This window comes from Cannabis sativa, chromosome X, assembly GCF_029168945.1.
Source record: "Cannabis sativa cultivar Pink pepper isolate KNU-18-1 chromosome X, ASM2916894v1, whole genome shotgun sequence".
In the NCBI taxonomy this organism is placed as follows: domain Eukaryota; kingdom Viridiplantae; phylum Streptophyta; class Magnoliopsida; order Rosales; family Cannabaceae; genus Cannabis; species Cannabis sativa.
In genome coordinates, this window is record NC_083610.1 from 21688949 (window position 1) to 21714467 (window position 25519).

At 29.8% G+C, this 25519-nt stretch overlaps 4 protein-coding genes across 5 annotated transcripts; 2 read left to right on the forward strand and 2 right to left on the reverse strand.

Annotated features, from left to right (window-relative positions):
• Window positions 1-906: 906 nt before the first annotated feature.
• On the reverse strand, window positions 907-3889 carry LOC115702782 (probably inactive leucine-rich repeat receptor-like protein kinase At5g48380). The gene is made up of 3 exons (XM_030630220.2): window positions 3477-3889; window positions 2318-3253; window positions 907-2167 (listed from the first exon to the last, which is right to left on the reverse strand). Exons 2-3 carry the CDS (start codon window positions 3167-3169, stop codon window positions 1163-1165), a joined length of 1857 nt encoding a protein of 618 aa, XP_030486080.2. The 5' UTR covers window positions 3170-3253; window positions 3477-3889; the 3' UTR covers window positions 907-1162.
• Window positions 3890-10582: 6693 nt separating this feature from the next.
• LOC115702779 (FRIGIDA-like protein 3) lies at window positions 10583-14668 on the forward strand. 2 transcript variants are annotated; one of them, XM_030630216.2, is made up of 5 exons: window positions 10676-10961; window positions 11043-11134; window positions 12352-13409; window positions 13754-13926; window positions 14024-14668. In XM_030630216.2, the coding sequence occupies exons 3-5, from the start codon at window positions 12362-12364 to the stop codon at window positions 14450-14452; spliced, it is 1650 nt and encodes a 549-aa protein (XP_030486076.2). In that variant the 5' UTR covers window positions 10676-10961; window positions 11043-11134; window positions 12352-12361; the 3' UTR covers window positions 14453-14668. The 2 variants fall into 2 exon arrangements, with proteins under 2 accessions (XP_030486075.2, XP_030486076.2); XM_030630215.2 differs by lacking the exon at window positions 11043-11134 and having other exon boundaries at window positions 10583-10961.
• A 2262-nt stretch (window positions 14669-16930) lies between these two features.
• On the reverse strand, window positions 16931-18723 carry LOC115702781 (uncharacterized). Its single transcript, XM_030630219.2, has 5 exons — window positions 18564-18723; window positions 18366-18458; window positions 18170-18240; window positions 17801-17863; window positions 16931-17359 (listed from the first exon to the last, which is right to left on the reverse strand). The coding sequence occupies exons 1-5, from the start codon at window positions 18631-18633 to the stop codon at window positions 17042-17044; spliced, it is 615 nt and encodes a 204-aa protein (XP_030486079.2). The 5' UTR covers window positions 18634-18723; the 3' UTR covers window positions 16931-17041.
• A 2198-nt stretch (window positions 18724-20921) lies between these two features.
• Window positions 20922-24323, forward strand: LOC115702780 (ferredoxin--NADP reductase, leaf-type isozyme, chloroplastic). Its single transcript, XM_030630217.2, has 9 exons — window positions 20922-21344; window positions 21431-21668; window positions 21820-21953; window positions 22057-22135; window positions 22527-22618; window positions 22712-22789; window positions 22887-22949; window positions 23043-23277; window positions 24006-24323. The coding sequence occupies exons 1-9, from the start codon at window positions 21240-21242 to the stop codon at window positions 24071-24073; spliced, it is 1092 nt and encodes a 363-aa protein (XP_030486077.1). The 5' UTR covers window positions 20922-21239; the 3' UTR covers window positions 24074-24323.
• The last annotated feature ends 1196 nt before the right edge of the window (window positions 24324-25519 follow it).

The following is a 25519-nucleotide window of genomic DNA, read 5'->3' on the forward strand; positions in this document are numbered from 1 at the left end:
ATATTACACATTAAATAAACTAATTATTATCCAAAACATAACTTAAAATTCATAAAAATAATACTATGCTAAAGAAATGCAAATATACATTATTAATTACAAAATATTATTAAAAATATAAATAAAATACTAAACGGGTCCCCGTCAGGACAGAGAGTGTGATCCCTGTCCCCACCCCATTTAACATTCGGGGACAAAAAGTAATCCTCGTCCCTACCCCATTCCCCATTTAGACGGGAAATCCTCACCCCATTAGGGGAAGGTCCCCGCGGGGCCCATATCTATGGGAGAAATGTGTATTCCTAGTAATTTCACTGTGTAATTACCTAAAATTTTTAATTTTAAATATAAACTACTAAAAAATATTATTGTCATGTATAATTGCTAACTGTTTTGTCAAACAAAATATTAAGAATTCATATGTAATTACCATTTCATATCTAAACACATTTTGTATTTTAAAATATAACATAATTACTAATTATACAATTACTTTCAAACATATCTTTCATACATATAGATATTTACAGTAATAATACTGTAAATATTCATATATTATAATTGAGAAAAAATGGAGAGAAATTTATGATTATCCACTAAATTCAAGACATTATTTTGTAGATAGATAGGGCAAATGAAAACAAACAAAAAAAGAAAAAACAGTACAACAAACAATGACTCAACATAAAAGCTTAGCTTGCACAAACTTGTAAAGGTGAACCCTTTTCCTTTTCTCTACTTTAAAGATAAGCTTCAACTTTGTTCTAAAGAATTTGGTTTACTTTCTTTCATCAAAACAATCTAATAAGCTTGAACATTGAACATTGTCATCTTGACTAGTCTCACATGCATAATAGATACAAACAATACAACAATAATACTTAACATGAGAATAGATATAGGTGATTTGACTAAAGAAGAAATATTTGAATTATTTTCATATGATCATCACATGAGGGAGACATATATATAGATATATATATATATAACTTTCACAGTTTTGTAAAATAATACTAGAATTTTACAACAAACTTAACATACACTAGTAGAAAGTAACAAGTTACCTAAAGAAGCCAAAATATGTAATAGTAACAACTAACAATACTGCAGCAAAAATAATTACAAATGAGTAATAGTGATGTTCATCTTTTTCAATTACCATTCAGTTTTCTCTAGCAACAATGAGTTCCTCTAGTACACCAGCATCACCGTTTTCGGTTTGAACTAATATATCATCCTCTGCTGTGAAATGATATTTCTCTCCTATGGCTCTTAGAAGTTGGTATACTTCAAACATTGTAGGTCTCTCCTTTGCAGTTTCCACTACACAGCTACAAGCAACTTTAAGGAACTGAAAAAGCTCGCTGTCTACGCCTTTCCCAGTTAAGGATTCATCTATGGCATCGTTCAGTTCAGAGTTCCCAGACAGCTGTGTTATCCATTCCACCAAATTTCCCTTGAAGCTTTCTGGAGCTTTCGCAACATGGGTGGGTCTCTCACCGGTTACCAGCTCCAGAAGCACAACTCCAAAGCTGTACACATCTCCTTTTGGTGTGGCTACAAGAGTTCTTGCATACTCGGGAGCAACATAGCCTAGATCGCCGAATTCTCCATTCACGAAAGTACTCAAATGAGTATCAATCGGGTTCATGAGTCTAGCAAGACCAAAATCTGATATTTTTGGCTCAAACTCTCCATCCAACAGTATGCATTTCGAGCTTATGTTTCGATGAATAATACGGGGATTGCAGTTATGATGCAGCCATGCCAATCCTCTAGCTGCCCCTATTCCAATTTTGAGCCTTGTTTGCCACTCCAAAGGCTTATCGCCTTCTTCCAAGAAATGCAGCCTATTATGTAGGGTGCCATTAACCATTAGCTTGTAAACCAAAAGCCTCTCCTTCTTCGCCATGCAAAATCCTAAAAGTGGGACTAAGTTACGGTTTCTTACACTCCCTAGAGTGTTCATCTCAGATAAAAACTCTTTCTCAGAGTGTTGAGATTGCTGCAACCTCTTGACCATTAGAGAACTGCCATCTTCAAGCTCAGCTTTAAACATTGTTCCAGTTCTTCCGGATCCTATAATATTGTCCTTGCTGAAATTGTTTGTAGACTTCATGAGATCACTCAATCTCATTTTTGTAACTGACTTCTCAAACATGGAAACCTGAATATAAGTAAGAAAGACTAATCAATGAAACTCTACACTTACTAAATAAAGCTCAGAAATATGAAATTTTGCACACATAAATGTTATATGATGTTCAATTTATGCATAAACTATATTTCATTGGATAGATTGAGTGAATTAGCTTGCCTTGATTGCTTTAGTTCCCTTTAAGCTCCTTGCCCATTTGTTTCCTTCGGGGTCGTCTTCCTTCTTCCTCACTGCCACTCTACGGAAGAAGAAGGCTAAAGCAACCCCAACAGCCAATGCTGCAAAAGTCACACCACCAACAGCTGACGCCACAATAATTACAGTCCGATTTTTCTTTGGAGTCTCTTCACAAGGATCCAAAATTTCCCCACAGAGTCCCGGATTGTTTGCATAACTCTGTGCTGTAATTGCAAATTGAAATTTTGGCACTTGCCCAGTGAGAAGATTGTTGGCAGCACTGAATTCTTTAATCCGCGAGAGCTGGCCAAGCTCTAAAGGAATCTGACCCGTGAACCGATTATGATCAAGTTTGAGAACATTCAAATAAGTACAGTTAGAGAGCAGTTTTGGTATAGACCCTGAGAAATTGTTTGATGAGAGATCAAGAGTTGTCACAAATGGAATCATTCTAGAGATATTTTCAGGAATAGAACCATAAAACTTGTTGTTTGAAAGATCTAAGCCTGTTAAGCTTGTGCAATTTTGAATTCCTATAGGAAATTGACCCTTGAGTCCCATAGCAGCAAGCTTGATATTTAGAACTTTACTCTCATCAGGGTGCCAGCATTCTACCCCAGTAAACTTACAGATAAAACCTTCTGTATTATTGTTAAAATTCCATGAGGAGTTCAAATAATTAAACTGGTCTTCTAATGAATCCTTTATACTCTTCAAACAATCAATATCACTCTGAACACCATGACAAAAGCTAGAATGAAGAACCAACCATAAAAGAATAAAAGCTAAACTTTCAACAACTCTGCTACTCAGCACCATATTCTTGGGATTCATAGCCACCAGAATCCCCAAACCAATACAAACAAGAAAAAACAAAACCCCAATTTGAGGCTGGCCAATGATCTCACCTAACAAGGACTGCAAACAAATTCAAAAGCAATAATAAGGGATATTATTAAAACACATCAACCAACAATTGATTTGTTTTCATCACTAAAACCTGAAAATTCACATTATGCACATAGACAAAGTCTCAAAATTTAAGTTGACCCAATTGAGTTGACTCAATTAAGAACAAAGATAAAAGGTGTAAATATTCACAAAATTCAGAAATGAAAAGAAAAAAAACTCAAATACCCACCTGAGAATCCACAGTCCAAATTCAGAAACCAGAGTGAAATTTTTTAAAAACCCTTGAAAGGGTTCTTGAATCAGAGCTTGAATTTGGGTTCTTTTGCAGAAGAAAATGAAAACTCCATCGGTTCATAGAAAAGCAAGTCCACATCTAAGTTTACACCTTAAAGTCATATGGGCAAATTAACAAACTTTTTCCCCAAATAAACAAGAGAAAATAGAAAGAGTGTGAATGGGCAAATCACTTTGGTGGAAAAATTCTCAGATTGGTCTGAAGGGGAGATGGAGAGAGAAGATGATGATATTAGAGAGGTTTTAACGGGTCAAACAAGCCGGCCATTTTTGTCAAGCTCAGAGACGACTTAGACTGATGAAAGCACAAGACTTTCATTTAATTTTTATTTTTATTTATTTTTTTATTAATTGCTAATAAAAAATAAAAAATGAAACTTTAGTTGTCTATTCTTTTTTTTAATGAACAACTTTAGTTGTCCATTTATTATTGTATGAGGTAAATTTGACAAGACTATGATAAGTTAAGTGGTTTTGATTTTAGATTTTTATGATATGATTACTTTGTTTTAAGGGTATATAATTTTGGAAATTTCTGGGTGCATCCCTTTAAAAGGATGATTTGGTGTAATTTAATTAATATTAGGATTGATTTTAAAATTTAGTAGGTTATAGAAAAAAATTATTTTCGAGTCTTGATATTTTTTAAAATCAATAAAAAAATATGTATTTTTAAAATTAGATAAATTTTTTGACTTCTTAAGCTAGGCCTAAGGCACAGATTGCGATCTACTCTTTCTTTTAATAATTGTAATTTTATGAATGTTAGTAGACGTTGTAACTATGTTGCCCATAATGTAGCCAAGTGAGCTTTTACCCACTAAGTTTGGCTGTATTCCGGTCTCTTCTTTGCCGGAGAACATGCTTTGTAATAACCGTGAGGTCTAATTATATTTCCTTTATCTAATGCAACTTGGTGCTTATTTTCAAAAAAAAAAAAATATGTCCAAGGTCTTAACATAAAAAGGATGATGTAAAAATTAAAAAAAAAAATCACATAAATGTTTTAAGAAAATTTTAAAAATACTATTCTTTTATGTTTTATTTATAATTTTACGATCTAAAATTTTTAATTATAAAAATACATTAGTAAAGTTTTAAAATTACAAATATACACTTTGTTCAACAAAACGTAAAATAATAACTAAAAGATAACGAGAAATCAATATCATGATAGTTATAAATCAACTATAAAACAACTAAAAATAACTAGAAAGATAAATTTATGACAATTATAATATTTTGTGTAATTTTCACCATAGTTGTTTTTTCATTTTTCATTATTTTTAATAAAGAACTCTAGCTGTCCATTTACTATTGTATGAGGTAAATTTGACAAGACCATTATAAGTTTAGTGGTTATGATTTTAGATTTTTCTAATATGATTACTTTGTTTTAAGGGTATATAATTTTGCAATTACTATGTATTATGCATATAATATAAATGATCTTGTCCCATAAAAAGGGAAAAAAAACGCGTTTTGACCAATTTTGAAAATTCCATGTACTTTTTATTTTTATGTATTTATTTTGAGCTCATGCTTGCTAGTTCAATTTTTAATTTTAAAGATGTTCAAATATTTTTATTACTAAATTACTGTATTTCCAAATTTTTATTTAAAAAAAAAAGTTATCATTGATAAAATAAGTCTGTTGGAATAGAAGAAATATACAAATTACCAAATTGTTTGTGAGTATAAGTTCATTTAATCATATTATGGACAGCAAAATTATAAATTCTCAGTATACAAATAAAAAACGCAATTATCAAAACAACTAGAAAACCTAAAGCAAAAAGAAAAATAGTTCTCAATCTTCCAACAAGATGACAAGCAATTAAAAGAATTGATCACCACTCTATAGTCGATCTCCGCAATAATGAACTTGTGCCCTTTAAACTTTACCATATCAAGTGCTAAGCAATACGCAGCCACCTCGCCACAAAGAGCATTCGATAAAAGTTATTCTATACTATACTCTTAAAAAAGACTCATTTAATTTTTATACACTTAACTTACTTATTTTGTTTGTGGTAAAATCCTTTAATTTTTTTTTTGATAAATTTGAGACGTCAGTTAAATATTACCATTAAATATCAACTGAATGGTCATTGTGTACACCTGTATATACGTGAAAGTAAAACTTCAAAGTCAATACAATAACAATCTAGTTGGTATTTAACGATGATATTCGAAAACCCGAAAACTGGACCCGTGTGCAGCCATAATGTTAGGTGTCAATGGTGTCTTCTAACATTTCTCTTTAAATATCTATGTGGTATAATAAGTGATTACTATTACTAATGTTTTACTTTATTAGTGATATAATATAGCTATTTTGATACTAGTAACCAGTTATCATAAAGAAAGGAAAAAAAAACCAATATGGGAAAAATTCCCATAAAATGGTAACGATAGAAAAAGGTACAATTTTGGGGCATAGACATTATGAGCAATTTTTATAAACCCAATACTTGAAATACAACATAATGTAGGCCCATTAAATGGGCTAAAGTAGGCCCATGTAAGTTATTCTAGGCCTAACTATTGGACTCTCCCAACAACAATAATTCAACTATTTATATTTATAACATCACTTGCTAGTAATTGAAATGTTGACTTTGCAGAGTTAAAAGTACACTTGTTCTAATCTATACAACTTTGAAGTTTATCCATTCAATAATTTTATGTTTAATTATTATTATTATTATTATTAAAATCAAAATAAAAATATAAATATTGTCAGACCAAACAAATTTCAGGTTACAAAGATTCTTTTTTAGCTTTTTATTTAATCAAATACGTTAAAACCTTAACTAACCATAAAAAAAATAATACCCTTCTCTATGGAACATTATTTTGCTGAGCTAACGTTTAATTTTGTTTAAAAAAATTAGAATAGATATTTTTTTTTTAGTAATTTGCAGCTTTAAATACCGTTTGAAAAGTTTCAGTGTAATTAAATTTATGTGTAATTAAAAATAATTATACAATTTGATATATTTGTATGATTACAAAATTACACGTTAAGTGTATAATTAGAAGTAATTGAGAAATTCCAATTCTTATGATCCCATAAAAATTGAGTGTAATTACACTGTGCTAAAAAAATATTATTTACATTATTTCACCAAACAAGATATTAGGAATATTTCATATGTAATTATCACTTTATATCCAAATACATCTTGTGTATTAAAATAAAGTGTAATTACTAAAATGTGTAATTAATACTCTAGTAATTACACAGTTACTTCTAAACATACTATAAGTTTAATTTCTTGCAGTAATAGTATCTACACCCTACCAGTGAAATTTTAAATTAATATCTACGTGTCGTTTTTTATTAATGTATTTAAATAAATTTTTAAATAAAAAATAAAAATTTAATAACGTGGACCAATTAAAATACATGGTCATTGACTTATACTTAATAGTTTTTTTTTTTTTTTTGAGAAAAGTACTTATACTTAATAGTTAGGTACTTATAAAAATTCTAAATATACAGTATTTATTTATAAGAAAGTTAAATTTAAATATTTACCCTATAATTTTTTTTTGGGTAAATACCATTTTGGACCCTCTGTTTTACAAAAGTTACCAATTGAACCCTGTGTTTTGTAAAATGACAAAATGGACCCTGTATCTTTTAAAATAGTACAAATAGGACCCTGAATTGATTTTTTGTCAAAATAAAGTTTAATTATAATCTGATCTAAAAGTGCTAGGACAAAACTGTTTACATTTTTTGTATCTGTTCTTATTAAGCATTGCCTTCAAGTTGGTTGTATTAAAAAAAAAGTTGTCAAAAATTAAGCTCAGGGTCTTATTTTTACTATTTTAGAAAATACAGGGTCCATTTTGTCTTTTGTCATTTAACAAAATACAGGGTCCAATCTGTAATTTTTGCAAAACACAGGGTCCAAAATGGTATTTATCCAATTTAAATATTTACCTTATAATTTTTTTCCAACCTATTTTCTAAATTATTTCTTATGATAATTTAATTTAAAAAAGACAAGTCGTCAATGTGAGTCCATTATAGGGAGCCAGGTGTAAAGCTTAGGAGCACTCCCATTATTGATGAAACCACTCACAAAAATGGGAGTTGTTAGAAAAAGTATATGTTGTTAATTTCCAATATTTTTTCATAAGACATATGGTAATTACAATAAGCTTTTTCATCAAAAAAAAAAAAAATTAAAAAACGAATATTTTGTTTTTTACGTAATTTTTTTATTTTATAAAATATATATTTTTAAATTATATTATTTTTCAAAAAAAAAAAAAATTGTTCCATCTCACCTTCTAAAAAAATGAGAAATAAAAGTAAATTATATTTTACATGGAATGCTTATATGATTTGGGGGGATTGTACAGTGTATCTATAAGAAATGAATGTACCTTGCACTTTGTTTTTTTTTTTTTTATTATTATATTTGACATTTAAATAGTTTTACTATTATTGTTTATATATAAAAGTATAGGGTGATTGTGATTCTACAATGCACCACTTTAAAAAAAAGGTATTGATGTACCCTTATTTGTTTCGGCATCTTGAAAAAAAATTAGTCATTTTTTTTTATATATGTATTTATGTACGTTATAGCTATTTAAGATATCCTACAAAATTTTGAGAAATTCGAAATAATTTACAATATAGAAAACAATGTTCAAACAGTCTATTTTACACGCGTATAAAATAAAATAGTCACGTGTGCAACACACTGCTTGAACGCAATTTTTGGCGTGTTAAACTTTTCCGAATTTCTTAAAATTTTGCAGGATGTCTTAAATAACTATAATTTACATGACCATGAGAAAAAATTTGTCTAAGAAATTATTTCGAATACTAAAATAGAGAGAGATGTATCGGTGTATCCTTTTTAAGGGGGTGCATTATAAAATTTCCCAAAAATATATTATGTAGTTATTTAGGATATTTTATAAATTTTTAAAAAATTTAAAATAATTTTCGATATAAAAAGTATAATTTCATTTTACACGTGTAAAAAAAACTAGCATGGAATGAATTATTTAAATTTTATTTTAGTGATTTAAATATTTTTTTTTATAAAAATAACTTAAATAACTACGTTGTATAATATTATAAAAAAATAAATAAAACTATCTATGAAAAATAATGAGATGCGAGCACCATCAAATTTTCCAATAATCTTAGTTGAAAATTCAATAAAATTGATTGTAAAACTCTTGTTTTTTTTTTTTAATTTGAGACAACTGGCTGTAAAACTTTGGAAAGGAAATTAATGGTTTTTTTTAAAATGAAATAAATAATTTATTAAAAATAAAAGTTATTTAGAATTTTTGTCTCTTAATATGTACTAAATCATATTTCTATAAATTTTAACATGTATTAAATCATACTCTTAAATTTTTCAAGATCGTTAAATTTTTTTCTTAAATTATTAAGATTATTTAATTCAAGGACTACTAACTAATTCTGTTTAATTTACTAATGCAATGATTATTTATGTACTAATTGTGCTATCGAATTTCGATATTTACTAAATCGCATCCCTAAACTTTGAAATGTATAAAATATTGTCCCTTAAATTTTCTTACATGTCAGACTTCTATTAGTAAAATTTGAGAATTTTTTTTAAATTCAACAATTTTAATAGTTCAATTTTTTTTAACACTCTATAAAGTTCATATGACATAATTTTATCAATGTTAAAGTTCAAGACAAACATCCTAATTAGTAAAAAATAAATAAAAGTCTCATTTAATAGGATGTATAAGGGTCATATTGTATTAAATAGCAAGTAACACTATATTTGAATAAAATATTATATTGTATTAATTATTACTACCACAACTTCTAATACAATGTAAGTCATATTATTTAATATATAACAAATAAAACGTATTAACTTATATTATAATATTTACGGAATTGGACTCAAACCTAGACGACCTTGGACTCGAACTCGGACTAGGACGGAATCAGAGTTGGAGTCGAGTTTATGACAAAAATAATATAATTTTACACAAACTATTAATAAGTAAATATTAAATATATTAAATAATATTAATACAATACAATACAATCCAACACAATATTATACTACACAATATAACAAGTGAAATGTTAAAAGCCACTCAGGGTGCCTAACATTCTATGAAGTGTAATATCGCTATTAGTTCAATTTAATATCGGGTCCCACTTATTTTAATTTATGCTAATTTGGAATTTTATTTTCTGAACTTTTACGTATACCAAATCACGCCCCTTTAACTTTTCACGTTGTTAAAAATTCCCCTCAAACTATTGAGATTATTGAATTTAAGGATTTTTGCCCAATTTTACTAAAGAAAGTCTAACGTGAATGAAAATTTCGGGAGCACAATTTGGTACACGTTAAAGTTCTGAGGCATGATTTTAGAGACACAATTCAGTATATGAAATATCGTCACATTAACAAAATTTAATAAAATTATATAAAAGTTCTTAAATTCAATAATTTAAGGAAAAATTTTAATGACTTGAAAAGTCCAAAGACATAATTTTATACATTCAAAAATTTAGAATGCAAAAATCTTAATTAACTTTTTGATAAAGAGTATAGAGAACTGTTAACCTATATAAATGGAGCATTACTATTAGGCATTAACAATCGTTCAGCAAAATTAAATAAAATTAGATAAAAGTTCTTAAATTCAATAATTTCAATAATTCAACAAATTTTTTAACGGCTTTAAAAATTCAAAGACATAATTTAATAGATTTAAAAGTTCCATCATGCAAAAATTCTAATTAACTTTTTAATAAAGATTATAGAGAACCGTTAACCAATTATAAAGTCGTCATATCATAGATGTGCTAAATACTAGGCACCTTGATAACCTATACCAATAAAACATTGTTATTAGGCATCAACGATGTCTAGCATCTCTAAATATGTCATCTTGCAATTAGTTAATGATACTCCTTAAAAATTATTATATTAAACTATACGAGATTCGATACCTAATTTGACCAATACCAATATTAACATATAGGACAATGATAGATACCAATAGTACTTTTTAACATTTCTCATATCAATGTTAATACAACACAGCGTACCAGACGAGACAACTAGTATTAAGTAGTGGTTGCCCGACAGTTGGGGGAGGGGGTTGGAAGTAGCAAAAATGGGGAGTGTGGGAAAAAAGTGAAAAGGGAAAGAAGGGGTGGGAAGCGATAAAAACATCCTCTCTTAACTTTCCTCTTTTTCTCTTCTCTCTTTGTCTTTGTGCGTCTATGTAGGGATTTCCTTTTCCAGAGTAGCAGCACCACCACCCACTCATCTTCTACTTTCATTTCCACCTAATGGATTGATTTGATTCATTACATTCATCTCCAAATTCTCTATCCTTACACACCCACCTCACCTCAATTCATCTCTATCAGGTAAAAAAATCCTTTCTTTATTATTATCATCATCAATATGATCTACTCTTCTCATTTCTAATCTCTTCCTCTTTTACCCAGATCGGACCTCTTTCTTTACCAACAAAATGTCCTCATTTTCCTAGAAAATTCTCGTTTTTTCCGAGATTATTCTCACCAATTTCTGTTCGAAAGTACTACTTTGCTCGTTTTACAGTTCTTTTTTTTTTTGGGTTAGGGTTTTAATTACTATTACTATTAATATATGTATTTTTTTTTTTTTTAATTTAATATCAGGCGATCTCTTAGTCAGATATCTTTATTCGTTGAAATTCGAGCTTGTTAGTTGTTATTATCAGTTGTAATTTATTTTTTTGTCGTTTTTAGTTTTTTCAGTAAGTTGTTTGTTTGTTTTATGTTTTCGATTCAGCTTCCCATGAAGTGTTGTTTTTTAATATTATTATTTATTTCTTAATGGTAAATTTTAGTCGTGAAGTGAAAGTCTTTAGCTAAAAAATAAAAATGCATTATTTGAGCCGATCATCAGAGAAATGAAGTTTATGTTTGTGTGTGTGTGTTAGATTTGTAGTTTTGGATAAATGGGATTCTTTGTTTGGTTGGGAAGATTTGTTGCATTACTTTCAGTGTTTGTTGCATTACTTTCAGTGTTTGTGATTTTCAACATGTTTTTACTACTTGACATTGTAGTAGTTAAACTATCTGCTTTTATATAATATTAAAAAAAGGTTGAGTAATTGGTGGCGAAACCCTTTAAGTTTATTTTTCTTCGTAAATTTGAAGACGTCAGTTAAATATCATAGTTATATACCAATTGGTTGGCTACTATGTATACGTGAAAGTAAAATTTTGAAAGCAATACAGTTATAATATCCTGCTGACACCTCAAATTTACAAAGACAAGTAAACATAAAGAGGTTTCGCTACAAATAACCTATGTTATGTTATGTATGACCATTTTGTATGTTAAAATGTTAATTAAGATGTATGATGAACAACAAAAATTACATGTGTGAAGTATTGCAAGAATATATGAAAGCATGATTCCCTGCATTTAGTGCTGTTAATTCCTCTTACTTATGGTCTTGATATGTTTCATCATGATCTGTTTGTCTGAATTTGTAATTTTATATGGATCAGAAGTTTTGTATTGAGTAAATTTTGTTTTGGTACACATTCTATAGTCCTTTTTTGGGGGGTTAAGTTCAGTGCCTTCCTTGTCAATGGTTGATATTTTGGGTTAGGCATCATGGTTTCAATAAGAGGTCTTTTCTTTTGTTAGAGCACCCATTTGATTAGCCTGGTTTAATGTCGTATTGGTTTGCATTGTATTTTTATTGGATTCATTCAAATCTTACATTGTTCTTTTCTTATCACTTTGTATTGCCTGCAGATTTTCTGTCATGGATAATACTCATTCTGTTGCTACGCTGATAGACTCTACGACCTCGAAGATACAACAGCTTCAGAAAGCATTTGCTGAACTTGAAAGTCACAGGGCAGTGACCCTTAATTTAAAATGGAAAGAACTCGAAGAACATTTTCACGGGCTTGAAAAGTCTTTAAAGAGGCGTTTTCATGAGTTGGAAGACCAAGAAAAGGAGTTTGAGAACAGAACAATAAAAGCCCGTGATTTGCTGGTGAAGAAGGAAGCAGATATAGTGGCCAAGGAACAAGCTTCATTGGACAAGCTTCAAGAGAAGAGGGATGCTGCTGTATTTGCCATTGCTAGTGCTCGAGATAAGCACAGGAAAGTATCGTCTGATGATCCGGCTGTTGTGACTACTGAGGGTCAAAATGTACAGCCAAGCACTGAAGAGACACCACAAGAGAATACAATTTCTGATGGTGACTTAGAGGAAATGAAAAGTCCTGAAAATGAGCATGAGGGTGTGAAGTCTTATCCTCAGTTAGTGACACTATGTAAAGAGATGGACTCAGAAGGGCTTCACAAATTTATATCAGACAACAGAAAAAATCTTGCTGCCATAAGGGAAGAGATTCCATTTGCATTAAGAGCTGCAATAAATCCTGCATCTTTGGTGTTAGAGTCTTTGGAAGACTTTTACCGCGCTGAATCTACCAATACTGATGGAAAGAAGGATTCAAATCTCTTGGGTCTTCGCCGTACATGTATCATGTTGATGGAATGTCTGAGCACTTTGTTAACAAGCCTAGATTTGGCTTCTGCTTCTGAGGTTATCACAGAAGAGGTTAAGGAGCAAGCAAAAGAAATTGCTGAAGAATGGAAGCCAAAGTTGGATGCTCTTGATCTGGATGACAGCAATGGGAACTCATTAGAAGCTCATGCATTTCTGCAACTTCTGGCCACTTTTGGTATCGCCTCTGATTTCGACGAGGAAGAATTATCCAGGCTAGTGCCAATGGTTTCTCGTCGTCGCCAAACAGCTGATCTGTGTCGTTCCCTTGGACTATCCGAGAAAATGCCAGGTTTGTTATATGAATTAGAGCATGTCATAGATCATTTTTATTTATGTTGATATTAGAACTAAGAACTTAAGCTTGTCATAATTAGAGGTATTTTCTTTCCCTTTGATTTTTTTTTTGTCATACCTCATATGTTTATCCTGATTGATTGTAAAATAGTGTGAATATGTGGATCTTGCACTTGCCCCTTTGTGAAATCCAGCTAATAAAGTGAAGCTCACTTTGCATTAGCTGACAATTCTGACGAGGCTCTCATTGCTTGGTGGGATAGATAGATGACAATTCTAGCTTTTGATGGACTTTCAAATTCCAATTCACTTTTTTGTTTTCATTGGATTCTACTACAGGTGTAATTGAAGTACTTGTTAACAGTGGAAGACAAATTGATGCTGTCAACTTGGCTTTTGCATTTGAACTGACACAGCAATTCTCTCCTGTGGCTTTACTGAAATCTTACTTGAAGGAGGCAAGAAAAGCTGTTTCGCCATCCAAACCAGGGAATACATCTCCTACTGTTCAGGTGAGTAAACACTTTTTAATGGGTCAACACCAAAATAGGAGTGTGTTGGCGAAACCGAGTGAGTGTACCTAACCGTTGTATTGTTGTTTTGTTTAAGAATGAGGTGAATGAGCGAGAGTTGACTGCTCTTAAGACTGTGGTGAAGTGCATTGAAGAGCATAAGCTTGAGGAGCAGTACCCGGTGGATCCATTGCAGAAAAAGGTTGTCCAGCTGGAGAAGGCCAAGGCAGACAAGAAAAGGGTGACTGAAGCAGCAAAGCCTCAACCAAAGAGACCTCGGGCTAATGGGGTTGGTGCTGGGCCTCGTGTTACTAATATTCCTGCTGAAAAGACGTTTTATCCTAGAGTTGCTGAAAACAGGTATCCGCAGTACATGTATGAACGACCCTATGTCTACCCCGGACCAAATGACAACCATTGTCCTTCCCTGATCGGTTCTGCAACATACAGTCTCTCCCCCGCACATGGCAACTACTTTGCGAATGGCTATCAGTACCAGGCGGTCCAGACCGCTTATCTTCATTAGTTAGTAAAAATGGCCTAAAAGATGACTGATCCTCATGTTAACGGTTAGTCTTAACCCTGCAGATCTTTGATGCTCCAATGTATGAATGAATTTAGTACTTAAAAAAAAAAATGACCCCAAAAAAAACGAAAAAAAAAGAACTTGTTAATTTGTTAGTTTATGTACCAGATGATATTTTGATCCTCTAATATATGCACTATTGTTTTTCTTTTTGTATATACACTTGTTCTATCCTATCGTTTCTTTCTTAACTATGATTTGTGTGCACAATAAATTAAAGAATACTACTATGCCTATCAACACCATATGATATGGTGTCTAAGACTAGGACACTGATTGTGGGGCTTTTTCGTTCATGGGTCGAGGTTTGATACCCATGTGTGTGGGCTGTTTTTCGGGTACAACTTTCCCCTTTGCTTCAGTCGCCACCAGTTTGATATTCGGGAGGTGCTCATATTGGGCAAACTTCGAAAGGTGCTAATATTAGGTAGAGTTGGGTTTTAGGGTTGTGCTTTCGGGTGTCAATGAGTTGGTTGTGGCAGTTGACTGCTTTGATTTTGGTGTTGGGGTCAGATGCCTCCCCTCCTAGAGGTGTTGGTGGTGGTGGTGGCTATTCTTACGACGGGAGGTTGGTGTTGGGTTGTGGCTTTGCATGTCGGGGATTTCTTTCATCCCCGATCATGGTCAGTGGTATCCATTTGGATCCACTAGCATTTGTGAATTTGGTGTAGGATGGAGGTTTACTCCGACTAGTTTTTTGTTTTTTTTGTTTAGATGGTGTCTTCTTTTTGGTAAGTCTAATTTAAATTTATCACCTTTGTTCCTTGGACGTTGGCTTTAGGACGTTTATTATAATTGACTTGGTTTGATTATTATTTGACCTTTTTTTTTGTGAGATTTGTACAATTTTGTTTTTGCTTAACGTTTTGGTCTTCATCTAATCAAATTGTTTTTCTTAATACACTTTAATATCTTGTTTTATATATTTTATATAAAATTTAAATATATAAGAAATAGTATTAAATTAGATCAGGACTGGCCCTTGGCTAAGGTAGGCTAAGTTCGCGCCCGAATTCATTCATTTTAAGAGCTTAAATAACAAAAATGTCTTTTCAAAAGTATATATATTTTGTTAATAATTTTTAAAAATACTTTTTATTTTTACCATAAGAGTCTATTTTTTTTCTAAAGCCTATTTAACCTTAAGGTTGATCTTGGATTAGATCAATCATTTAACACTAAAAATTTAGAAAAAATATATCATTTACTATTATTATCTATATCATTTTATGAGGTGTCTTTATTATATAGGTGATATATTAGGAGACAATAAGATTTTAATTCACCTATTTGTAATATGGTTGAGGAGCATGTGTGTAGGTTAGGTAGGCACTTGCTCTTCTCTTTTCTCTTTACTCTTTACTCTTTATTTTGGATTGGACTATTGGAGTCACTTTTGCAATTTCAGCAAACATAATTTTCTTTTATTTCCTTTTACACAACATATTTGTAATTAAATTCTATTTTAAACTATAATGTGAAATGCCTTTACAATTATTTAACCCATCATCTACTATTTTCACTTTTTAAAAAATATATTTGATTTTTTTAAGCAATATAAATTCCTAGATTTTAAAAAGGGGAAAATGCATAATACATTACTTTATAAATAATTATTACAATATATACAACTTATTTATACTTTTTCCATAATTTACTATACAATTTATAAGTAATGCGTTATGTAATTTTTTCTTTTATTATAGATGAGTTTTGTGTTTGGTGATTAAGTCTCTCTATAAATTTAAACTGGATTGTGATGTTAGAGTTAGGATAAGAAATATATATATTGCAGTGGTAGCAAGGAACCATCTTGGTGAGGTGGTTTGGGTTCAAACGAAATTCTTGGATTAACTGATTCTCTGTCTGGAGAAGTGACTGCTTGCTGTTTGGCGTTGGAAGTAGTTAAAAAAAGGCCACAAGTTTATTATTGTGGAAAGCAACTCTAAAATGGTTATCAACACTCTTACGGAAAAGAATTCATATTGGATGCTTTTGAACTACGCTTCGTTTTGTAATAGAACCTTTTCTTTTTTTGAGAGTTACTTTTTATCTAATATTAATAGAACTTGTAATTTTGTAGCTTTTTTTTTTTTTTTTTTTTTTTTTTTTTTTTATATTGAAGTAATTTCGTAGCTCATAATGTGGTAAAGTGAGTGTTCACCCACCAATGATATGGTTGATTACTTGTACCTTCTATTCCTGCAAACCTATTTGGTAATAACGGGAAGTCGAATCTTTTCTTTTTAAGCATGCTTATTTAAAAAAAAAAAATCTCCCTACAAATTTATTTATTTAATTTTTTAAGGTTATTTTTTTTACTTTGAAACCTTATCAAGTTTTGTGTCTTTTACTAGAATATATCTGTTTTCTTTAAAAAAAACTAAGTGTTAAAATATAATTGTGGAATACAAAGAGTTTTTGAAACAAAAAATTGCAAAGTTTGAACTCACATTATACACAAAACAATCCTACAAATAGTTAGATAGAGCATAATTTGCAACAACTTACTAGCAAAAATATACCATATCAAAGTTCAACAATCTTTGGCTTTTTTTCAATCTTTTTCTTTCTTGCTTTGGCTTTGGAAGATTTAGATCTTTTATGCTTATTAGAAGAAGAAATTGTTATCACAAGATCCTCATTCTCACTGTCATCTTCTTCACCATGATCAGTTTTGCCAATCTCATTCTCCTCATGTTCCTCTTCATCATCACTACTACTAATAATACTATCATCAGATTCTGATTCAGCCAAAGGAATCTTAGGTTGGCACCCAGCAATTGCAGATTCAGCAGCAGCCACAGCATCAGGAGTTTTAAGATCAGTAATACCCAACATTAAGTCCTGTAAATTGAGTAGTTTAAGTCAAGAAAACCAAACCAAATCTTAAAAAGGATGCATCAGTTTTACTTATTTCGGCATCTAGAAAAAAAAATTAGTCTATTTTTTTCATATTCATGTACGTTATAGTTATATAAGATGTCTTATAAAATTTTGAAAAATTCAAAATAATTCACAATATAAAAAACAATGTTCAAATAGTCTATTTCACACGAGTGAGTGCAACACAATTTTTGAATCCTGTTTTCAGCGTGTTAAATTTTTTCAAATTTTGCAGAATGTCTTAAATAACTATAACGTACATGATCATGAGAAAAAAATTAACTAAAAAATTATTTCGAATACCAAAATAGATAGAGATGAATCAGTGCATCCCGTATTGTAGAATTTTTCAATAACATTTAACAAAGGTCAATTAGATAAACAAAGAGAGAAATGAGATACCATTTCAATAACTTGAGATTCATTTCCATCTAGTGCTTCAATATCATAGCTCTTAGAATTGTCCTATAACCAAAACACAATTAAATCAATTTTAAGAAAAAAGAGTTAATTAAGATTTTAGTTCTTCGAACTTTGACATATACTAAATCATACTCCTGAACTTTTAAGATCGTTAAAAATCTCTCTCTGATCTATTGAGATGAAAGTTCACGAGCATGATTAAGTACATGTCAAAATTTAAGGGTCATTGACATGATTTAATAGATATTAAATTCTATGAGCATAATTTAGTACATAAATAATAATAATCAGTAAAATTGGTACATAAAGTTAAATCTTACTTCAAAATGTAAGGATTAGAATGGCAACCTGTTTATGAAGCTGCAATTTTTCATTGGCTTCTGAAATTACTCCCAAAAAGTCTTTTACTTTTCCAAGAACTGAATAATAATAATAAAGACAAAAAAAATCAATCAAAATGAAATATTCATGAAACCCAACATTACTCTAATTCTATTTCTCCATTAAAACCTACAAACCAAAAGATGAGAAATTTAACAAGTACATCGACTCCGAGGGACAGGAGCAATGGTGGGCTTTTCATCAGACTTGCTTTTCTTTCTTTCAGATTCTGATTTACAAACAAGTACCGCTGATTCTGCATATACATAGTTACATACATACATACATACATATATATTTATATGAGTAAGGAATAATGATAATAATAAAAGACATAAGAGAGAGTGAATGAAAGAAATACCTAGAGATGAAGTTGAGGGATTCTTGTGCTCCAAGTGTAGAAGCTCCTTACTGGTTTCTGCTCCTCCCATGGTTATGGCAGAGATGAAGAAGACGAAGTACAAAACGGCGGCGTTGCAACTGTGTTCTCTTAATGTTCTAACAAACCCCAAAACCTCTTGCTTAGTACTCTTTACTTAGCATTTTTCTTTCTCTTTTGGGCTTTGAGTTGGGCTAAATATCCCATATTGCCAAATTTTTTATTTTTGTGATTTTTAGAGAATATATTTGCAAAAATATGATTTTTTGTAAAAATATTTATTTTATGGGAAAATTTTGAAAAAAGTTAAAAAATACGGAAAGAACAGCATAGGGTACTTGGTTACCCTCTTATGGTAAATCGTTACTAAGAGTACCTGGTTACCCTTACTCGATTTTTCTATATAATTTTTTTTTTTCAATTTTCTCATAAAATAACATTTTTTTGAAAGAAAATGTCAAATTTTTGCACAAAAAATATAAGAACTCATAAAATTTGTAATTTTCTTTTTATTATAGGGATTATTTCAAAAAATACAAAAGCAACAAAAAAATTACAAAAAAATAGTTGTATAGAATTTTAAATATTTATACGATTTTATTTATATAAAATACGGTTTTTTTATGTAGTTTTATGTTGTATTTTTCTTATTTTATTGTTAGTTTTTTTGCTATATGTATATTATTTTTATATAATTTTTTTATTATTTTAGTGTTATTTGTATGAACACGGTAAAAATATAAAAAAGAAAATCATTAAACATAAAAGTCTAAAAAATTTACCAAAAATTTTCCTTTATTATATTCCTTCCTCCTAAACCAACTAGCATCATTTTCAAAAATTGGGCCATCCTATTATTTTTCGCAATGGGCCTAATCATACGAGGCTTTACGAATCAAATGGGCCTAACTTGTACTAATAATGTTGTAGATGGTTAATGACAATTTATAAAATAAATGCATAAACAAAAAGATGGTCAAAAAATATCTATGACAATTAAGTTAGTACGTTGGAGCATCATGGTACAATTGGAAGTAGAGATGGGATTGGGAATTAAGAGGCATATAATAGAGAGAGTTGAGTGAGTTAAGAAGTGAGAATTTTGCAAGTGCAAGTATAGAGTTGTTTGTAATAACAAACTCTTTCTTTCCTTTGTTAAGTTACGAGATTTGTAACTTATTCTCTTTATGTGTATTGGAGTTACACATTTTACTTGAATTTGAAATATATGTAACTTATGATTAGACAATATTTTATCATCAATTATAATTAGTATAAATGATAGGAGTTATATGCTTGAATTGGTGAGTGAATTTCACTTATTAATTTACGATATAAATATTTAAGTTTAATTTTCAATTGTAGATAAATACTTAAGTTTAATATTTTATGATAATAATACTGAAGTTATATTTCTGAAACTTCCATAAGTACTTGGACATTAATTGTCAAATCGATGGCCACGCAACAACCCTTGAATGGTCTATATCATTAGTTTTTTTTTATTAAAATTAATTTAAATATACCAATAAAAAAATGACACGTGGTTCGTAGATAATGACTTGACACTTAATGACAAAATATCACTGGAAATTTAAAAATATAACTTATGTATTATCAGTGACGAACCCAAAATTTTTATTTTGTGGGAGCTTATTTATTATTAAAAAATATTTATACCTATATTATAATTACTCTTACGAAATTTATTTAATTTTGTGGGGGGTTTTTTCTACTATTTTGATCTATAATTATCAAATTAAAAAGTTTACATTTAATTTTTTAAAAGACAGTATTTTTGTTAGTAGCCCCCACATTAATAAAAGTGAGTCGGTCCTTGTGTATTATTACTATAAAAAATTAAATTTAAGTATTTTTCCACAACTCAAAATTAAACTTAAATATTTATGATCCAAATTACTCCTCTATAAATAATGATAAATCTATTCACTTTAGAATAGGGCATACCCACATCCTTTTGAACAATTATAATTGTACAAGAATGCTTGACAAATCATATAAATTATTTGTTAAATCATTGAAAACTAAAGTACATCAAACTAAATTTAGAATACATTAAATTTTGATCAATGTACATAAAAAAAAATTGAACCGGTTTGGATTGTACATTGTTCATTTTGTGCATGATTAAATTTTGGAGAGTAGCATTTGTGATATTAGATCACTAATGTTGTGACATATTACAACTTTCACCATTAATTAAGCAAAATATGATCTTTTTAGTCTTGTAATCAATGATATAATAGTGACCAAATTGAAGTGTGCATTTTCCATGTTCACAATTTGCCTTTTGGGTATTGAGAATTAAAAATCTAAACAAGCAAGTGGTTAATAAGAGTCATATAGAGATAGAGAGAGTAGTAAAGTACCATAACATATATATGGACCTGAATAGACTTATCCTTACATCTACCACTGCATTAGTCTTGCAATCTCCTCCACCCAATCTATAATCCAAAAATCCAAAACCAAAACACATCTTTATTTTTAATCTTTTTGGGTATTTTTTTCTTCTTCTTCTTTTTTTTTTTGCTAAAAAATCCTTACCACCTCATAAAAATTCAAACTTTTCTTCTTGTATATCATCATCATCATCATCTTCTTCTTTAGTTTCTTTTTTCTCTAATATTTCCAACCATGGCAGCTGCAGTAACTGCTGCTGTTTCATTCCCATCTTCAAAATCCACTTCTCTTCCCACCAGGACTTCCATTATCACACCAGACAGAATCACTTTGAAAAAGGTCAGAACTTTATACATAAAAATTTGATCTTGATTAATGTATGTAGTTTTTCATTGAATTTAGGATATGGGTTTTGGTTATTTCAGGCTACTTTTTACAGAGATGCATCAGCTGTTAGTGGAAGAGTGGTTTCAATCAGAGCCCAGGTGACCACAGAAGCTCCTGCTACTAAGGTTGAGAAAGTTTCAAAGAAAGATGAAGAAGGTGTTGTTGTAAACAAGTTCAAACCCAAAAATCCTTACACTGGTAGATGTCTTCTCAACACTAAGATCACTGGTGATGATGCCCCTGGAGAGACTTGGCATATGGTTTTCAGCACTGAAGGTATCAACTTTTCTCACATGATAATTACACTTTCAATTAGTTGAATTCTCAATGTGTGTTTGGATTGGTTGAGATGTGTATTAAGTTTAAGGTGTGTTCGGAAGTAACTATGTTATTAATTTTTGGTGTTTTTGCTTGTTGTGACACTTAGGTGAGGTCCCATACAGAGAAGGACAATCAATTGGAGTGATTGCAGATGGTGAAGACAAGAATGGAAAGCCTCACAAGCTGAGGTTATACTCAATTGCCAGCAGTGCTCTTGGTGACTTTGGAGACACAAAAACTGTGAGTTTGTTATGATTATGTTTAACTTCATAATTTCATATTTTTTGTTTTACTAAGATTAGAGATTTAATTGGTGGGATGGTGTTGATTTTTCTTTACACAGGTTTCTCTATGTGTGAAAAGGCTTGTGTACACAAATGAACAAGGAGAAATTGTTAAGGGAGTTTGCTCTAACTTCTTATGTAAGGACATTGAAAACTTCTATATCAAATTCCATTAGAAAAATATAATAATAATAAGGGTAAATAGAGACATAACTACATAAAGTTAATGTTTATTTTTAGCGGCATAAGTATCTAATGTTTGTAAAACTGTAATTTTTCTCTAATTTCGTGAGTACAAATTCTGTTATTGTCTTAAACAAGGTACATATAAGGGTCAGATTCTAAATCATTGGGTTTAGATAGAAATATGTAGTATTAGTTACTTTTAAATATTTTTTTAATAAATTCAAAACGGAATTTATACTGATAAATTTGGAGAAAAATTACAGTTTTACAAATATTAAGTACTTATGTCGCTATTTATCCTATTAATAATAAACTTGAAGATGACTTAAGTGGTAAATTTCAGGTGATTTGAAGCCTGGTGCTGAAGTAAAAATTACTGGACCTGTTGGAAAAGAGATGCTTATGCCTAAAGATCCTAATGCCACCATCATCATGGTATGTAAAATTTTTCATATTAATCAAAACCATAACTATATTTAGTGTGTAACATTTTTAATCAATTTTTTGTTTCTTGATTTACTCTTATAGCTTGCAACCGGAACTGGAATCGCGCCATTCCGATCATTCTTGTGGAAGATGTTCTTCGAGAAGCATGAAAACTACAAGGTAAATTTTACATGTTCTTAACTATTGAGACTCTGTTCAGTACACTGTATTATATCGTATTGTATTGTATATCATTATAATGTGTAAATTTTACCAGTTCAATGGTTTGGCATGGCTTTTCTTGGGTGTTCCCACAAGCAGCTCACTTCTATACAAAGAGGTTAGAATTTGAGATAGTCATAATAATTGATGTTTAATTGTATGATTTCAACACAAACAAAGTTGTTGATGATTTTGGTTTCGGGTTTGTTAGGAATTTGAGAAAATGAAAGAGAAGGCTCCAGAGAATTTCAGGCTCGATTTCGCGGTGAGCCGAGAGCAAACAAATGAGAAAGGAGAGAAAATGTACATCCAAACCAGAATGGCTGAATATGCAGAAGAGTTATGGCAATTACTACAAAAAGACAACACTTTTGTGTACATGTGTGGACTCAAGGGAATGGAAAAGGGTATTGATGAGATTATGAGTCCATTGGCTGCTAAAGATGGTAAGAGGACTATAATAATATTTTGAAAAATATGTTTTTTTTTATACCCCATTTTGTAAATTAGTTCGAAATAGTCTCTGAACTCAATTTAGTCATGTTATTCTCTAAAATATTTACCTAAAATTGAGTTTAAGAGACCATTTTAAACCAATTTACAAAATACTAGATTTTTCTAAGCATAGAATTTAACTAAATATTAGCGAAAAAGAAAGGATTTAAATTTTTTTTATTATTTTTGAATAAAACAAAATGAGATCGATTCCAAGAATCCAAATAGATATTTTTTGGTAACGCATTTTGTAAATTAGTTCAAAATAGTTTTCAAACTCGATTTTACCCCAAATATTCTCTCGGGGGAAAAATATTTTGACTAAAATCGAATTCGGGAGACTATTTTGAATTAATTTACAAAATACGGGAGCTTTCAAACATAGAATTCAAGAAAATATTTAGCGAAAAGAGAGGATCCAAAATGTTTGTTTTTTTATTTGAGTTGAGATTTGTTTTTAATTTTTGGCACCCTATTTTGTAAATTAGTTCAAAATAGTTTCCGAACTCAATTTTAATCCAAATATTCTCCAAAATCGAGTTCGAAGACTATTTTGAATCAATTTACAAAATACGAGATCTTTCAAAACATAAAATTCAAACAAATATTTAGCGAAAATATAAGAACCGAAATGTTATTATTATTCATTATTTTATTTTATTTTATTTCTTCTGAGTAGGCATTGAATGGATTGATTACAAGAAGCAGCTGAAGAAGGCAGAGCAATGGAATGTGGAAGTGTACTAATTCCTCTTTACAATTGTTGTACAAATATCTCTCCTTTCTTCTTTATTTTCTTCATAAGGGTTTCAGTTTCCACTGCATTGGTGTAGATAGGTAATGCCCTTGTAATTCCTCTCTGTTTTTTTTTTGGGTCTTTTTTTTTTTATCTTAATTAAAAATGATGCAGTTGTATTGTTATGGCCTCAATATGAATTTTCTTTATGAGGAACCATGGGAGAGTACACTATATAAGAAGCCAATTTCTACATCTTCATTGACTTTTTCTTCTCTTGCTGATTTGTCTTGTATTTTCACTTCATAATTTTCATTCTTGTGTTGGTTTTTTAGGTTTAATATATAAGAATCACTTAATTATGAGAAATTATTTGTTGTGATTAAAAAATTAAAACTAAAAGTGTTACTAAACGATACAATTATTTTTTAAAATTACCAAAAAGTTATGAGTGTTTTGTAAATGATTTGTTTTGGGTCTTGAGTTGGGTGAGCCCGAGATGCAAGCTTAGTCGTTTTAGCTAAGGTGTTGTCGGTCCTACCCACACTATCTTTTCTAATGAGTAATTTTTTTTTTTTGAGGAAATTACACTTTATACCATTTTTATATTGTCCTCTTTTATTTTTACCCTCTTTTTTAAAGTTTATCATTTTTACCTCTTTTTTTAAACATTGTACCAATTTTGCCCCTGTCACTTCAAAATACTCTCCATGTAACTCTCTTATGTCAGTGTATTTTGGGTACAATACATATAAAAAGAGGTATGTTTCAAATAAATATAAAATTAGAGGTAAATTTGATCAATAAATTAATAAAAGGGGTATTTTTCAACTTACCCCTTTTTTTTTCTTGGATTATTTTATAAAGTGAAATTTTTATTTTTATAGTTTTTGAAGGATAAATTTGCAAAAATATAACTTTTTCTTTAAAAAGAGTTATTTTAGAAAAAATTTTAAAAATATGGAAAAAAAAACACATACAGTACCTCATTGCCTGATTATATATTATAAAAAAATTATATGAAATTTTATTAAAAAAAATATACATAATTTTTTTTGAAAATAAAATTCAAATATTAAAATTAACATTAAATAAGAAAAAAATCTTAAAAAAATATTCACCCTTTGCTTAGTTTAATTTATTTGGGAGGAAGGAAAGGAGGGAAATGAAAGAAATATCTATGGATTCCAATCTTTTAGGCCCACAAAAAATAATCCCTCCAATATATGGGTGGATTGAATACAAAAAGTTGTTAATTTATTTTTTAATAATTAACATGTCTAGTTTTTTTAATAGGGGTTTTTTTTTTTTTGTTTTTTTATTTTACACTTTATTATTTTTTTTTTTGTATTTTTACAGAATTCTACACAGAAATTCATATTGCAACCCACATAAAAACTACCGAAGCAACCCAAACTGTAAATTAAAAAAAAAAATAAAAAATAGTATATAGAATA

Bases quoted from the DNA above. Each gene is read 5' to 3' on its own strand.
- LOC115702782 (XM_030630220.2), bottom strand. From the start codon at position 3,169: ATGAATCCCAAGAATATGGTGCTGAGTAGCAGAGTTGTTGAAAGTTTA. The intron at 2,168-2,317 runs GCAAGCTAATTC...ACTTATATTCAG, and splicing joins AGGGAACTAAAGCAATCAAG to GTTTCCATGTTTGAGAAGTC.
- LOC115702779 (XM_030630215.2), top strand. From the start codon at position 12,362: ATGGATAATACTCATTCTGTTGCTACGCTGATAGACTCTACGACCTCG. The intron at 13,410-13,753 runs GTTTGTTATATG...ATTCTACTACAG, and splicing joins ACTATCCGAGAAAATGCCAG to GTGTAATTGAAGTACTTGTT. The intron at 13,927-14,023 runs GTGAGTAAACAC...GTTTTGTTTAAG, and splicing joins ATACATCTCCTACTGTTCAG to AATGAGGTGAATGAGCGAGA.
- LOC115702781 (XM_030630219.2), bottom strand. From the start codon at position 18,633: ATGGGAGGAGCAGAAACCAGTAAGGAGCTTCTACACTTGGAGCACAAG. The intron at 18,241-18,365 runs GTACTTGTTAAA...ATTATTATTCAG, and splicing joins TCCTGTCCCTCGGAGTCGAT to TTCTTGGAAAAGTAAAAGAC. The intron at 17,360-17,800 runs GTATCTCATTTC...CTCAATTTACAG, and splicing joins AATCTCAAGTTATTGAAATG to GACTTAATGTTGGGTATTAC.
- LOC115702780 (XM_030630217.2), top strand. From the start codon at position 21,240: ATGGCAGCTGCAGTAACTGCTGCTGTTTCATTCCCATCTTCAAAATCC. The intron at 22,619-22,711 runs GTATGTAAAATT...TTACTCTTATAG, and splicing joins CTAATGCCACCATCATCATG to CTTGCAACCGGAACTGGAAT. The intron at 23,278-24,005 runs GTAAGAGGACTA...TCTTCTGAGTAG, and splicing joins TCCATTGGCTGCTAAAGATG to GCATTGAATGGATTGATTAC.